Source organism: Microtus pennsylvanicus, chromosome 11, assembly GCF_037038515.1.
Source record: "Microtus pennsylvanicus isolate mMicPen1 chromosome 11, mMicPen1.hap1, whole genome shotgun sequence".
NCBI classification, from domain to species: domain Eukaryota; kingdom Metazoa; phylum Chordata; class Mammalia; order Rodentia; family Cricetidae; genus Microtus; species Microtus pennsylvanicus.
In genome coordinates, this window is record NC_134589.1 from 92213103 (window position 1) to 92230223 (window position 17121).

At 44.9% G+C, this 17121-nt stretch overlaps 2 protein-coding genes across 3 annotated transcripts in view; one reads left to right on the top strand and one right to left on the bottom strand.

Moving 5' to 3' along the window:
* Znf597 (zinc finger protein 597) overlaps nucleotides 1-17121 on the bottom strand; it is a 324428-nt gene that overhangs the window by 82866 nt on the left and 224441 nt on the right. The window lies entirely within an intron of this gene.
* Nucleotides 4162-10796, top strand: LOC142831536 (olfactory receptor 1f45). 2 transcript variants are annotated; one of them, XM_075941758.1, is made up of 2 exons: nucleotides 4168-5079; nucleotides 10794-10796. In XM_075941758.1, exons 1-2 carry the CDS (start codon nucleotides 4168-4170, stop codon nucleotides 10794-10796), a joined length of 915 nt encoding a protein of 304 aa, XP_075797873.1. The 2 variants fall into 2 exon arrangements, with proteins under 2 accessions (XP_075797874.1, XP_075797873.1); XM_075941759.1 differs by lacking the exon at nucleotides 10794-10796 and having other exon boundaries at nucleotides 4162-5106.

Here is a 17121-nt window from a genome sequence, read left to right on the forward strand (position 1 = left end):
AGTTCATTCTCTTTTGTTCTGAGAAATGGTCTTTCTATGGAGCTCAGACTGTCACAGAAGTCAACATTGTGTCTGTTTGTGTGTGTGTGTGTGTGAGTGTGAGAGAGAGAGACAGAGAGAGAGAGAGAGAAAGAGAAAGACACACACACAGATAGATAGATAGATAGATAGATAGATAGATAGATAGATAGATAGATAGATAGAGAACATGTTCAGCAATTGGATCTGTGTCCCTGGATGAATGTTGAGCCCCACCTCAGAAGAGCATCGGTTTGGTAACCCAAGTCTGGATCATGGAACCAAGTGCTGGTGATGCAGTTCACACCCCTCCTCTTAAGCAACTTCTACTCACACCAGCTGCTGCCCCTTTTCCCACTGATCCTAGCTCTTTGATGCTACACTCAGGAATGGTCAGTACAATTTGTTTATCAGACATTCACCCACTGGTGAATCAAGATTCATTTATTAAAGCTCTCTCTGTTGGGAATTTTGAGAAGGCTCAGTGTATAGATGCCTACCATACAAGTATGAGATCTGAGTCCAGATCCCTACACCCATGTGACAACCAGGGTGGGATGGTGGCCATCTGTAATCCTAACCCTAGGGGGACAGAGATGTGGATCCCCATGGGAAGCTAGCTAATTAAACTAGCTGGCATTGGGGATAGTTGACCTCAATTGAGGATAACATCCAATGTGACGGTCTGAAGGAGAATGGTTCCCATAGGCTCATATATTTCAATGTCTGATCCCTAGTTGCTGAACTGTTTAGAGAAGGAGGAACAAGTGTGGCGTGTTGGGGGAGCTGTGTCCCTGGGGTGTACTTTGAGGTTTCAAACATCTTCACCAGGCTCACTCTTTCTCTGCCTGCTGTCTGCTGATCAGAATGTAAAGCTACCATCTACTGTTTAAGCATTGTGTCTGCCTCCCAGTATGATGATCATACACCAACCTCTGAAACTGCAAGCAAGGCCCCAATTAAATGCTTTCTTGTGTAAGAACTGCTGTGGCTGTGGTTCCTCCTCATAGCAACAGAGCAGTAACTAGGACACCTGACATCAACTTTGGGTCTGCATATACATGTGCACTGTCCATATCACCACAGATACATGTTAATTACTATACGCATATACACTCACCCAACACACATAATACCCCTCTACATACACATATAAACACCCCACCATCCATACATACCCCCTGTACATACATATACATATCCACTTTCTATACATACACATACAAACACACATATACATATATATACCTCAATACAATACATGCCTCCTGTACATACATACCTATATACACCCCCTATATGTACACATGCAAACCCACAAACCAAAATACACACACAGACACATACAAACACACACACACTCACAGGAACACCCTTCACCTATGCACACACCAGCATACCCACGTACTCACAAGGACAAACACACACACACATACACAAGCACATACACTAACATACAAACACATACTTCTACACACAATCACTCACCCCATATACACACATGAATCCTTCCTGCTATAAACCATGTATGAAATGTTCATGTGATTTCAAATTATCAATCATTAGAAAAATATAACTGAAAATAGCCAATAATCAGAAATGACTCAAACCTAGACCTCCAAAACCAGAAGGGGCTTTCTTCAAATAATTCCCCTCCTCTTCCTCTTCTCCCTCTGCTCGCTGCTTCCCATTCCCTGGTATGAAGTTCAGGCAAATCTCCATATTGTTGAAATTCTTTTCCCTCATCTCTCCACAGCAGCAAAACTACAGGTGTGTACCACCAGGCTGGCCTGCTCTTCCTTCTTCCTTCCTTCCTTCCTTCCTTCCTTCCTTCCTTCCTTCCTTCCTTCTTTCTCTCTGTCCCTCTTTCATTCTTTTGCTCTATTCTCTCCTTCCTTCCTCCTTTACTCTCTGCTCACTCACTTCTTCCTTTGTTTCTCTCTTTATTTCTCTCTCTCTCTTTTTAAACATAATTTCTTTATTGATTCTTGGGAATATCACATCATGCACCCAATTCTGCTCGGCTTCCAGTCATCCCATATCTGCCCCTCATCCTTGCATCATCCACCCCAAAAGAAAATTAAAACACAATTAAACCAAACCAAACAAACAAACAATCAGCAAACAAAACAAACAAACAAACAAAAATCTCTTTGCCCCTCTATCTCTCCCACTTCCCTAACATCTGCTCATTCGTCCTGGCGGCATGTTTGCCACGGTGTGTCACAAAGGAGACCCTTTAGTCCTATCAGCTTTTCTTGCAAACATTCACCTTCATGACTCATCGGTCTTGTTCAAGACCTCTGGTTTCTGCTACTCTCACATTACTGGGCCCTCACAGAAACTCCTCTCGGCCATCCTGCTGCTGCTCTGAGTCACAGAGATCTGCAGGTGTCATTCTGCAGGACCAGCCCTTCATGAGCTCCAGAGGGACACAGATGGGGTAGATGTTAGGGTGGCTGACCTAAGACAATTCGTGTGGGACTGGGGAGCAGCTGAGTTGGTCAGTCCAGGCTACTGGGGTTGCCCCCGTCAGAGTCAGATCTGCTTGTTTCCTTCTTTAGTCCCTGTCTGTTTCTCAGGGAAACAGCGAAGGTTGGAGTTGCATACTATGGTTGTCCCCACAGTGGTAGAATCAGATGGAGCCTCATCCTGCTTCCACCTGCTATGGAGAAGTGTGTGTGTGTGGTGGGAACATGGTGTTCCAGCCCTGTAGTGATATGTCGTTTGTATCTTAATAAATAAAGCTTGTCTGAAGTTCAGAGTGTCAAACAGCTGCACTGATCAGCCTTACAGACCAGACAGTGGTAACACACACCTTTAATCCCAGTAACCACACTAGTTTGCCATAGATCGGGCGGTAGAGTGCACACTACCCCTACCACTAGAGAAGAATACAAGACAGGAGGAGGCAGCACTCACACAGAGTCTCTTTCTGAGACTCCTGGAGGCAGGATCGCCATCTCAGACTGAGGTAGAGGTGAGAACCAGTGGCTGGCTATTTTGCGTTTATGAACTTCAGTTGAACCCCAATTTCTGTCTATCGGTTTTGATTAATTGTGCTACACAGCCTCACCACGCTGAGCCTATGTGTGATAGGGGTTCCATTCCAGGAAAGCAGTAAACCGTGTGAGTTTGAAATGCATATGCTAAAAAGGACAAATTCCTCATAGATGTTGCCCTTAATATTCCTGCCTCAAACTGAAGACGATATGACATCACGGATCACTGCTGAAAATGACCAGACATAGGAAAGCAAAGATTACATCGAAATACGGGAATACAAAAATTTCCTCTCCACACCAGCAGGCACAGGCTGAGATCACAGGTGATGAGAGCTGATGTCATAAACAATGCCATGGGGGGGGGTCTGTGTCTACCAGCATGGACTCCTTTCTGAAGTCTGTCCATCTCAATCCAACCATTGCATGTAAAGTTTGGTGCTATTCTCTGTCACTGTTGTTTGGTCCAAAGGGGCCAAACATGTAGACAGGAGTTTCTCTTTTTGTCTATAACGAGGCTCTAAGGGATTCTGGTCCCAGTAGCCAAAGAGACTCCCATAAATGACTGTTCTGTGATTGTTCTGAACATCTTTCCTGCTCAGAAGACCGAGACCCTATACACCTGATCTTCCCTAGCTTAGGACTTTACTGTGTTCCCAAGATATCACTAACTCTGAGGTTAGTGTGAGGTGAGCAGCATTCGATAGCACCAACTGCCCTCCAGATAGGGTTATAGCAGTGGAGACATGAACATTTGCTGACTCAGGGGTGAAGTTACTTCAGAAACATCCCCTGCAGCAGCAAGAAGCCGATGTAGAAGCTCAAATCCATTGGTTATCGCTTGTGACAACACAGCACTAACAGGACGTCTCTCTGATGCTCTGTGCTAGGAAGGAGGCAGAAGGAAAGCTGAGGTTAAACATGTCATAGCTATTCTTAGAGACGGTGTGGACACTGAGATGTTCAGGTAGGACATACACCATGGCAGAGTGTTGGAAAGCAGATGTGTAGATGACCTGGGCACATCCTGGGCTAGCAACTCTGTGAACTGATTTGCAGAGGGGACCCTGACTGGTGCCCTAATACATCATGTCCATGCCCGCTTAGGTTTTGAATTTATTGTCTCCTCCTCACTTGGACTCAGACCATGAGAGGCAGCAACCAGTCGAGTGTCTCTGAGTTCCTCCTCCTGGGACTCTCCAGGGATCCCCAGCAGCAGCAGCTCCTCTTTCTGCTCTTCCTCACCATGTACCTGGCCACTGTCCTGGGGAACCTGCTCATCATCCTGGCCATTGGCACAGACTCCCGCCTGCATACCCCCATGTACTTCTTCCTCAGCAACCTGTCCTTCGTGGATGTCTGCTTCTCCTCCACCACTGTCCCCAAGGTGCTGGCTAACCACATACTTGAGACTCAGTTCATTTCTTTCTCTGGCTGTCTCACACAGATGTATTTTCTTTTTGCACTTACAGATATGGACAATTTCCTGCTGGCTGTGATGGCCTATGACCGGTATGTGGCCATCTGCCACCCCTTACACTACACAACAAAGATGACCCATCAGCTCTGTGCCCTCCTTGTGTTAGGGTCATGGGTGGTAGCCAGCCTGAATGCTCTGTTGCACACCCTGCTCATGTCTCGGCTCTCATTCTGTGCAGACAACACCATCCCACACTTCTTTTGTGATGTGACTCCTCTCCTGAAACTGTCCTGCTCTGACACACACCTCAATGAGCTGATGATCCTCACAGAGGGAGCTGTTGTTATGGTCACCCCTTTTGTCTGCATCCTGATCTCCTACATCCACATCACATCTGCTGTCCTGAGAGTCTCATCCCCAAGGGGAAGATGGAAAGCCTTCTCCACGTGTGGCTCCCACCTGGCTGTGGTCTGTCTCTTCTATGGCACCATCATCGCTGTGTATTTCAACCCTGCATCTGCACATTCATCTGAGAAGGACACGGCAGCCACCGTGTTGTACACAGTGGTGACCCCCATGCTGAACCCGTTCATCTACAGCCTGAGGAACAGGGACCTGAAAGGGGCTCTCTACAGAGTGGTCCATAGGAAGATACTCTCTTTCTGATTAATGAATACTGGGTCTACGATCACTCCCATGTAAGTAGATCATTTCCACATCATGGACATGGTACAATCTATTTTTTACGAGTGTTTCTTGAAATAGATAAACATATTTGGTAGAAGCTCATCCACAAGTCCTGTTTTAGTACAAACCCTGCTCCTCTTATCGTGTGAATCCCATTACTCTATTCTAAATGTGTTTATTTTCTTTTCTCGCTGGGGTACAGCTCAGTTGTAATGGCCTCGCCTAACACAGAGAGTCCCATATTTGATCTCCATCACTACAAAGCAACGAGAAGCAAGGTACTTTTCCCTTTGCAGGTGAAACTTGAGGACTACTTTGGAAGCCTCCATTTCAGGAAAGCTTTGCATTTCTCTTCTGAAAAATTCCCTCAGAATCCACAGCAGCCTTTCCCCAGCGCTGGCCGCATGTCACTCCCTCGTGGACACCTTGAATTCGCAGTTCTCAGCGCCAGCATCAACTCCAGCCAGTTAGATGGGAACGTCCGAGTGGGACTGGACTTCTCGTCTATTTTCTTGGTTGGTAGGTAATAAAACCAAACGTGTTTTATAGCTGGGACTCATGAAATATGCGGGAAAGTCCCCGGGAAATCCGAACTCCTGTATGGTAGGGCAGAGCGGTGCCGCTGGGCATTCTCTGTGGGCTAACACCTCAAGCTCCTGCTGAAAAGGCTGGTCCAGGCTTCACATGGAATCCTGATTACACTGGAATGTTCTAGTCTCTTGTCATAATTAGACAGCTCTACCTTCTGGGGCTTGGTCAGTATAAGATGTGTCTTCGAGTTTGAGGGCAAAGTTGTCTTGGAGTGGTCCATGTGCCTAAGATGGCTGCGTTCCTCTTCTTGGGCACTTAAACTTCCATCAAAAGTCAAAGTCTCCCTCTCTTTGGAACCTTTTTTGTGTGGGTTTTTGGGACAGGGTTTCTCTGTGTGGCCTTAGCTATCCTGGAATTCTCTCTATACATCTGGCTGGCCTTGGAGTCACAGAGATCCACCTGCCTCTGCTTTCTGAGTGCTTGGGATTAAAGACTTGTGACAGCACCTCTCAGCTTCTTTGGAGCCTTTTTGGAGTCTTTTGGGTTAAGTCAGTCTCCCCTTCTTTTTCCACCCTCCGAGAAAATCACTGACGTCACTATGCACAGGAGGCCATGGAGTCTGCTCTAGTCCTCCCCAGGCTCCTGCTGTGTCTGCTTCAGATGTGAGATGTTTGGGACTCGTGGGCCAAGACTGCCTTACGCAAGTTATATTGGAGACCTGATTTTGGTAAACAAGTGCACAAATGAGTGCCCTCTTTAATTTCTTTTGAGTGGGAAAGAGTATATTTTGAGCAAAATTACTATTGCATCCAAAATAATTACATCATGTTCCATAATAGAAAACAATGCTGGGTTTAGGAAAAGTTATGTTTTTAATCCATTTTTAGAAAATAAGACCTTAGCCGGGCAGTGGTGGCACATGCCTTTAATCCCAGCACTCAGGAGGCAGAGGTAGGCGGATCTTTGTGAGTTTGAGTCCAGCCTGGTCTACAAGAGCTAGTTCCAGGACAGGCTCCAAAGCTACAGAGAAACCCCATCTTAAAGGAAAAAGAAAGAAAGAAAGAAGAAAGGAAGAAAAAAAGAAAATAAGACCCTTTTTAAGGGAGGGGTTTGAGGAGAAAGTTAGTCCATAAGTTCCTGCTATATAAACATGAGGACCTGAGTGTGGCTCCCCAACGTCCTTATAAAAGCCAGGCAGAGTGGCACACATCTGTGACCAAAGTGCTGGTGGGAAAGTCGGACACTGGTGGAGTAGCTTCAAAGTTAAGGGAGAGAGTGATGGAAGGAGACACAGGAAGTTGATCTCTGCATGGCACCACAGGCGCATGGACACACACACACACACATGCACACACACATACACACACTATACATTCACCAAAAAGAAAATAAAAGCATTTTTATTGTTCATTAAGATTATTAAAATTTATAGCAACACGTCAGCAAATAATAGAGAACTTCTTTGTGTTCCTCAATTGGCTGTATAAAAACACTGAATGCTGGTGGGGGGCATAGGGAAATTAATCCAGGGGTGGATGTTAAAAATAATGAGAGGACAATAGAGTGGCACATCATGAAGCCACCATGAAGACACGACGGTGATCTTCAAAAAAAAAAAAAAAACAGAAAGACTGAATGCTCCAACCATTAACTTCAAGGTTTAAACACGAATGTCTGGGAGCAGTCTCAAGGGGATGTTCAGGTACTTGTGTTCTTAGCGTTACTAGAAACAACAACAATAATAACAGTAATTTCACTGTCTTTGCTGGGCTTCAGTGATGGCTCTGTGGATAAAGCATTTACCACACAGGCTGAGGACGTTGGTTCAGATCCAATAAACCATGTAATGTGGACGCAGTAGCACGAGTCTGCAATCCCAGTGCCCCTGCAGTGAGCTATCCCATTGCTGTGGGATAATGTTCGTGTACTCTGTAACAATTATTATGAAAGTGATTTTAAATAAGGTTGGCCTCAGGCTGTACAATGGTTTGAATGAGAAGTGCTCACCATAGACTCAGGCATTTGAAACTTGGTCTCTAGCTGGTGGTGTTTGGAGAACCTTAGGAGGTTCAGTCTTGCTGTGTGCCTCCCAGAGGGAGGCTCAGTGGGGCAGGGCCTTGCCCTACTTCTAGTTCATGTTCTCTGCTTCATGTTTGTGAGCTCCCAGCTACTTGCTCTTGCTGCTGTACCTGCTGCCTGCTGCCGTACCCTGCCAGGATGAGCTCTATCCTTCTGGAACTGCAAGCTCGAATAAGGCCTTTCATTCATAAGTCACCTTGGCCATGTGTTCATCATAGCAGCAGAAAGGAAATGAATACATGCTATAACTGCATTGCTTTTCTTTTTCTGTTTTGGTTTCTCTGTGTAGCTCTGACTGTCCTGGAACTAGCTCTTGTAGACCAGGCTGGCCTCGAACTCACAGAGATCCGCCTGCCTCTGCCTCAGGCCTGTGCCACCTGTCTGGCTGTCACTGCAGTTTTTCTGTGTGTGTATGACACAGGGTCTTGTGTATCCCAGGCTGACTCCACCTTGATCTTACACTCTGATCTCCTTCCTTTCACTGCTGAAGGGCTGAGGTTACAAGTGTGAGTCCTCTCACCTGGTGTATGTGGTGCTAGGGATTGGACCCAGAGCCTCCTGCAATGAAGCAGGTGTGTGTCATCGAACTCCATCTCCAGCCTGGTTGCTACAGTCTTACATCCTGATTTTTCTGCTTCTTTATTTTCTACCTTAGTCGTATGGTGTTTATTATTGTCCAGTATTCCACGATATGCATTATGCTTTTTTTTGACTGATTCCCAACCTTGAGCAAATTCTGTTCCCCCTACCAGCATGAATTACACTGCAGTAAAACATCAGGCTTACAGGATGGTGCACACATCAACATTGCCGTAGACAGCTGGTGTGAGCTGTGAGCTACCTCCGCACCAGGGTAGAAACCGAGTCATAGCCCTCAAACCAGCTATCTCCGCCAAGTCACACTGGCTTTGCTGCTGCGGGGTCTCATGTCACCTGTTGACAGAGGGCCCTGTACTCATTTGTCAATGGAACCACGTTAGGATTTTGTGAAAGTCATGTCTTTGCTTATGAGTTATAGGTGTAGCATGTTCTACCCGACTTTGATACGTTTTAATTGTTCAGTAGCAATGTGCCTTCCTGGCATTCCTATAGGCTGAGTTCAGCAGGCCCTCTCTTGCCTATTCTTTCTCATTGTCTGAGTTCTGTGACTTGGGAAACTGGTGTTGTCAGTGTCAGGGACTTCGCTATGATGTCTTTCCTGACATAACATCTTTTGTTGGAAAGAAGACCCTGCCTCCACCAAGGAGACAATACTCCGGCCTCTGCCATCTTCTCTGAAGTGTAGGGCGCATGGGCAGCTCAGATGGCACCGGATGAAAGTCAGACGGGTGGACACTGAGTCATTTACACCAAGACCTGACTGGTCACCAGAACCAGGCAAGATGATGTCATCACATGAACAGCTCATGGACAATGAAGTAAATGTAGGTTTCTTGAGTGAGTGATGGGGTGACCTTTAAAATGATTGGCTGGCTCCTTTTCCACCTTCCTTGGCCCTGAAGTTTTTTTTGCTTTAAAATGTGTTTACTGGGGGCTGGAGAGATGGCTCAGTGGTTAGGAGCATTGCCTGCTCTTCCAAAGGTCCTGAGTTCAATTCCCAGCAACAACATGGTGGCTCATGACCATCTGTGGTGAGATCTGGTACCCTCTTCTTGCCTTCAGGTATACAGACAGAACATTGTATACATAATAAATAAATAAATATTTTAAAAAAGTAAAATATTTTTACTATGCAAAAATAGACAAGTTCCTGCTTGACTCGACTCCCCGCTGCATCTGACTGTCTCCAGGTCAAGGGAAGCTGGGTATTGGGCGAGCCGCGTACTTACCTTTCCTCAGGCTAAGACCCAGCACCTGGCATTCATTGTAGGGCATGAAGAATAATATTTCTGCCAGGTTAGTGGTCTCTCAGGGTAAGTGAAACCCTTAGTATGGGTAATTCTATTTCACCTAAAGAAGAGCTGGCTTGAAGGCCTTGCGGCTCATGCTAAAGTCCAGAGGTCTTGAAATATCCAAGAGAAGGACCTGTTTTCAAATGTGGGCAGGAGGGACATTTTAAGAGAGAATGTCCAAAACATTTTCCTCCCAGTCGGCTGGGGGATAGAAGCCACCTGACGCCCCCTATCCTAGATGCTGAAAAGGGGTATCATTGGGAAAAGGACTGCCGTTCCAAATTTGACCTAGAGGGAAAGCCTTTAAACTAGAGGAGGGACATCCTCCAGCCCCGTCAACTCAAGGAGGAACCCCTCTAAAGGGAAGACAAGAGTGGCCTGTACCAGGGTGACCCACCAACTGGACTGTTGCCCTGGTGGAGGGACTCCATCCTGAAATGAGTGTCTTCATAGGCGAAACCACAGGGGCAGATAGAACAGTGCTCCAGAGGAGGAGGTGCCTCCTGATTGGGAGCTTGTGGCTGGACCCCCAGTATTGGGAGTGGGAGGCAAATCTCCATCCAAGGAAAAAGATTGATTTATTTTATTTATGTGTCTCTTTGTTGTGTCTGCGTGTATGCTACATGTGTGTGGGTGCCTGTGGAAGTCAGGTTAGGTTGTCAAGTCCCTGGGTTCTGGAATTACAGGTGGCTATTATAACAGGCCCTCAGACCTTAGTACAACTGACTGTGACATACTATGTAGGCCATAAAACTCAGTATGTAGACATTTAACAGCTGCCAAAATGAAAACAAGGACCTAATTCATCAGTGTCCATGTATCTAGAAAACCCTCTAAATGTACTAGCCTTGCTTTTGGCTTATGTAGTTCTGCTTCTGGATAATTTTCTTGTTAAGTGAATTATGTCAACTCAGGCCATGCATGCATGCGTGTGTGTGTGTGTGTGTGTGTGTGTGTGTGTGTGCGTGCATGCACTTAAAAGGTCACCTAGAGAAAGGTTCAGTGCTACACCAGGATCCTGAACACCCAGTGTAGTTGCCAGGAAGCTATAAAGACTTTTTATTGGTTTAAATCCATGTCTGAGCAGTCTTCTCTTGTGGATACACCACAACACTATGAACCATTGAATATGGGTGCTGGGAACCAACGGGTCCCCTAGGAGAGTAGTCTAGGAAGTCCTTCTGTTTATGTGTTGTTTTCACTGGCTAATGAATAAAGAAACTGCCTTGGCCTGGTTGATAGGGCAGAACTTAGGTAGGCAGGGAAGACAAAACTGAATGCTGGGAGGAAGAAAGGCAGAGTAGGGGAGAGACACCATGGAGCCGCCAGAGACAGACATGCTGAATCTTTCCTGGTAAGCCATGCCATGTGGCGATATACAGGTTAATGGAGATGGGTTGAACTAGGATGTAGGAGTTGACCAGTGGGGTGTTGGAGCGAGTGAGTCAAGCAGTGCTTTCAATGAATAAAGTTTCTGTGTGGTTATTTCGGGTCTAAGCTAGCCAGGATGTGCAAGCAGGCCCTCCTCCAATAGGAGAGCAGCAAGCACTCTTAAGCGATGAGCCACCTCTCTAGCCCTTGGCTCTGTTTTCTGAGATGGAATCTCAGGTAGCCCAGGTGACTTTGAACTCCTGACCCTTTTGTCTCTGGCTTCCAAGCACTGAGATCCCAAGTATATGCCACCACACTTGGCTCTGAGAGTGTTTTGTTATAAACGAGTGAGCCTGGCTCATTCCTGTTTCTTGTTTCCTCTCTGGTCCTGTGAACTCTTCTGTGTGTGCTGTTTGCCGGGTAAGCCTTGAGACGACTGAACTACAATGTAACTGATATTTCATGAGAAACCCTGGTCCAGAATCATTCAGTTAGACCATGACCAGAGTCCTGAGCTGCAAGCTCTGTGTGAGGTCAATGTTGGCCACCCGAAGCTCTAAGTAGTAGAGAATAACTGGTTACTGAGCAGCAGACAGCTAATGCAGGAGATGAGGTTGTGGGAGGAGCCATTGTGTTTACTGTGTACCAGAAGCTGCTGGCTTTAATGGAATAGTGAGATAGCTTCCCCCCTCCCTCCCTTCTCCCCCTTTCTCTGTGTGTATGTGTGCAATAAGGTGCATGTATGCTATCCATGCATATGCACGGGGACACCAGAGATCAACTTTGAATGTCTTCCTCAGTTGCTTTCCATCTTTGGGAAAAAGAAGTGGACAGGGTCTTCTTGTGTAGCTCTGTCTGGCCTGGAACTCCCTATGTAGAGAAGACCAGGCTGGCTTTGAACTCAGTGTTCCATATATCTTGGTTCCCAAGTGTCAGGATTAAAGGTGTGTACCAAGTGATTAGGTGGAAGCCTCATCCCAGTCCCTGGCATCCATCTACCCAAAGAGTCTGGAATGTTCAGATGCAAGTTCCATCCCAAGTACCCTCCCCTGGGAGTTTCCTCAGTCCAGACTCCACACCCAAGAAAGCCTGCCAAATGATGACCCCTCCCCAGAGATGCTCAAGACCACTCCCACAGGGTATTTAAACTGTCCTCCAAAGAACAAACATATGGTTTTTTAGTCTTCCTTCCCCGGCTCCTCTCTGGGGAGCTGGAAAGCCATCCGGGAGCATTTGTATTTATTAAACCAGGGCTTTTTCTAATTCAGTTTGATTTGGTCTGACTTGAATTATCACATCGGCAGAGGCACTTATCAGGGTGCAGAAGCTTTTCACCAACATCTAATGTTTTGAGACACGGAACCTGGAACTTACTGACCAGCATAGCCTGCCTAGGCAATGAGTTCCAGGGATCTTCCTGTCACTGGGCTGTCTTTCCTACAGTTGCTGCGGACATGAACTCAGTTCCTCATTCTTGTATGACATACACTTTACTGACTGAGCCATCTCCTTTTAACAGCGCAGTCTTGGTGCCATTAAAGGCTACCCCATGGTTTTACTGTGCTGTTGTGCATAACTTTCTTCTGCCAGAGGCTTACTTAGGAGGCAAGGAGTGCAGGTGGGCAGCTCTTCCAGACTGCAACACTTTGATCACCTGCCCCAGGCAAGCTGGACTCCATCGAGGTTTCTTATTGCCTAATTTTGGCTTTATTTGTTAATAAATAAACTACCCCCAAAAGGGATCCAATTATTCTAGTGTGTTGTGCTATTTTTTCAAAAGACATTTTTATTTCTGTGTACCTTCCCACACACATCAACACACACACATGTGCGCGCACACACAGATGCCTTTAGAGGCCAGAAAAAAGCATTAGATTCCCTGGAGCTGAGGTCACAGGCCATTCTGAGCTGTCCGATGTAGGTGCTGGCAACAGAACTTAGGTTTTCTGCAAGAGCAGCATAAACTGCTAACCACTGCACCATTTCTCCGGCCCTATGTCTTGTGACTGTGACTGTCAGTAAATAAATAATTTTATTCTACATAATGATAGCAGAGAGGATAATGGCAAGGTATCCTTTAGAAGAGAGAAAACCATGAGAACAAGTCAGTATCATGGCCTCTGCCTCCAGGTTTTGTCTTTGAGTTCCTGTCCTGACTCCCTTTGATGAAGAACAGTTATCTGGAAGTGTAAGTAATTCACCCTTTCCTCCCCCACTTGCTTTTAGTCCTGCTGCTATTGCTTGTGCTGTCCTGAGAAATTCGTCCACAAGGGGGAGATGGAGAGCCTTCTTCTGTCAGAGGCCATGGAAATGCATAGCATATGACAATTGATAATTCAGATGTCAAGACACCAGAGGGGTTACTCGAATGGAAGCTCATCCTGTCCAGACAAGGCCTGCAGGTCATTATGGAACTGCTGTTCACTTTTGCTAAAGCAGCTTGGTGTCTCCCCAATTCCTGCATTGTGGTGTCTAATCTTATGCGATGTGTATAGGTAATCTCATAATTATATCTCAGTCTTATGGGCACATATATCTGTGGGTGGTCAGGAAGGTGACTCTCCATTTTTCTATATAATTTTGGTGCATAGAATATGTGCTGGGACAAGCTTCATAACTAGATCTATTTGTCCCACAAGAATTGTAGACACTTAAAATTCTGTTTTGTTCTTTTGCTCAGACTAACTGCACACAATTATTCACTTTTACCTCAGAACAAGTTCAAACTAAAGACTTTTTGTAAATAGATCATAAATCTAAAACTCTTTGTTTTGTTTTAATGACAGCGTCCTTTGCTTTACAGAAGCTTCTCGAGTTTCAGGAGGTCCTATTTATTCATTGTTGCTCTTAGTGTCTGTGCTACTGGGGTTAAATGTAGGAAGTGGTTTCCTGTGCCCATGTGTTGCAGTCTACTTCCCACTTTCTCTTCTATCAGGTTCAGTGTGTTTGGGTTTATATTGAGGTCTATAATCCATTTGAAGTTGAGTTTTGTGCATGGTGATAGATATGGATCTATTTTCATTCTTCTACAGGTTGACATCCAGTTATGCCAGCACCATTTGTTGAAGATGCTTTCTTTCTTCCATTGTATAATTTTGGCTCCTTTGTCGAAAATCAGGTGTTTATAGGTTTGTGGGTTAATATCCGGGTCTTTGATTCGATTTCATTGGTCAATATCTCTGTTTTTATGCCAATACCAAGCTGTTTTCATTACTGTATCTCTGTAGTAGAGTTTGAAGTCAGGGATGGTAAGTACCTCCGGAAGTACCTTGCTTGTAAAGGATTCTTTTGGCTACCCTGTTTTTTTTCCATATTAAGTTGATTATTGTTTTCTCAAGATCTGTGTATTTTCTTGGGATTTTGGTGGGAATTGCATTGAATTTGGTAGAACTGCCATTTTTACTATGTTGATCCTACCCATCCAAGAGCACGGGAGATCTTTCCATTTTCTGGTGTCCTCTTCAATTTCTTTCTTCAAAGCCTTAAAGTTCTTGTCAAATAGGTTTTTCACTTCCTTGGTTAGTGTCACCCCAAGATACTTTATGCTATTTGTGGCTATCGTGAAAGGTGAAGTTTTCTGATTTCCCTCTCTGCTTCTCTATCCTTTGTGTAGAGGAGGGCTACTTATTTTTTTTTGAGTTGATCTTATATCCTCACACTTCACTGAAGGTATTCATCAGCTGTAGGAGTTCTTTGGTAGAGATTTTGGGTCACTGATGTACACTATCATATCATCTGCAAATAATGAAAGTTTGACTTCTTCCTTTCCAATTCCAATCCCCTTGACCTCCTTATGTTGTCTTATTGCTATTGCTAGAACTTCAAGTACTTGTTGAAGAGATATGGAGAGAGTGAACAGCTTTGTCTTGTTCCTCATTTTAGTGGAATGACCTTGAGTTTCTCTCCATTTAATTTGATGTTAACTGTTGGCTTGCTGTATATTGCTTTTATTATATTTAGGTATGATCCTTGTATCGCTAATCTCTCCAAGATCTTTATCATAAAGGGATGTTGAATTTTTGTCAAATGCTGTTTCAGCATCTAATGAAATAATCATATGGTTTTTTTTCTTTCAGTTTATTTATATGATGGATTACATTGATAGATTTTCGTATGTTGAACCAGCCCTGAATGTCTGAATGGGAGAAGATCTTCACCAACCCCATGTCAGACAAAGGTCTGATCTCCAAAATATAAAAAGAACTCAAGAAACTAGACATTAAATTCTAAATAACCCAATTAAAAAATGGGGTACTGAACTGAACAGAGAATTCTCAACATAAGAAGTTCAAATAGCCAAAGATACTTAAGGTCATGTTCAACTTCCTTAGCAATCAGGGAAATGCAAATTAAAACAACTTTGAGATACCATCTTACACCTGTCAGAATGGCTAAAATAAAAAAACACCAATGATACCCTATGCTGGAGAGGATATGAAGTAAGGGGAACACTCATCCATTGCTGGTGTGAATGCAAACTTGTGCGATCATTTTGGAAATCAGTGTGACGGTTTCTCAGGAAATTGGGAATCAACCTACTTCAGGATCCAGCAATACCACTCTTGGGAATATACCTAAGAGATGCCCAATCATACTACAAAAGCATTTGTTCAACTATGTTCATAGCAGCATTATTTGTAATAGCCAAAACCTGGAAACAACCTAGATGCCCCTCAATGGAAGAATGGATAAAGAAAGTGTGGAACATATACACATTAGAGTACTACTCAGTGGTTAAAAAAATGACATCTTGAATTTTGCATGCAAATGGATGGAAATAGAAAACACTATCCTGAGTGAGATAACCCAGACCAAAAAATATGAATATGGTGTATATACTCACTCATTAGTGGACTCTAGCCATAAACAAAGGACATTGAGCCTATAGTTCATAAGCCTAGAGAAGCCAAATAATAAGGTGAACCCAAAGAAAATCATATATAGATCCTCCTAGAAATTGGGAGCAGACAAGATCACCAAGCAAAAGTTGAGAGCATAGTGTGGAGGTTGGGGGTGGATGGAAGGAAGGGGAGAGGGGGAGAGAGAAGGGAGAAGGGAAGGATTGGGGAGAGCTTGCGGGAGTGGGACGGTTGAATGGAGGAAGAGTGGATATAGGAGCAGTGAAGAAGATATCTTCATTAAGGGAACAGTGTTAGGGTTGGCAAGAGACATGGCTCTAGAGGGAATCCCAGATGTCCACGGACATGTACCCTGCTAGATCCTTGGACAGCAGAGGAGGGGGTGCCTGAACTGGCCTTGTCCCATAGTCACACTGATGAATATCTTGGATATCACCATAGAACCGTCGTCTAGAGATGGATGGAGATAGAGACAGAGATGCACATCGGAGCACTGGACTGAGCTCCCAAGGTCCAGTTGAAGACCAGGAGGGAGAAGATGAGCGAGAAATTCAGGACTGCAAGGGGGTGGTCCATCCACTGAGACAGTGTGTCTGACCTAATGGGAGCTCACCAAATCCCGCTGGACTGGGACCGAACAAGCTTGTGATCAAACCAGACTCTCTGAATGTGGCTGACAAAGGGGGCTGACTGAGCAGCCATTGATAATGGCAATGGGATTTGTTTCTACTGCATGTACTGGCTTTTTGGGATCCTAGTCTATTTGGATGCACACCTTCCTAGACCTGGATGGAGTGGGGAGGGCCTTGGACTTCCCACAGGGCAGGGTACCCTGCCATCTCTTAAGACTGAAGGGGGAGGGAGGAGGATAAGTGGGAGAGTGGGAGGTGTATGGGAGGAGGGGAGGAAGTGGAAATTTTTGAATGGAAAAAATATATATTAAAAATAAATTTAAAACTTTACAGCTCTGCACAAGGTCAGAATCACAGATGTCCAGCCAAGGTTTTAACAAAGCACCCTAAGAAAAGCAAGCCAAGTCTTCACTTGCCAGTCAGCTGAAAATAGACCTATTCCTCAAAATTTGTCACTGGGCACTGTGCCTCCCCCATCTGGTCACAGTGTTACTCCTGAAACCTTGAAACCCTTGTGTTGCCATGGTAAGTGGCTCAACTCCTTATCACTTACCCCAGGAATGTGTTTTTGACACATAATTTTTAACTCATAATTCTTTTTATTGCTTCAAGGCTCCTGTAAGACGAGTT

Excerpts from the sequence above, each read along its gene's own strand:
- LOC142831536 (XM_075941759.1), top strand. The coding sequence starts at position 4,168 with ATGAGAGGCAGCAACCAGTCGAGTGTCTCTGAGTTCCTCCTCCTGGGA.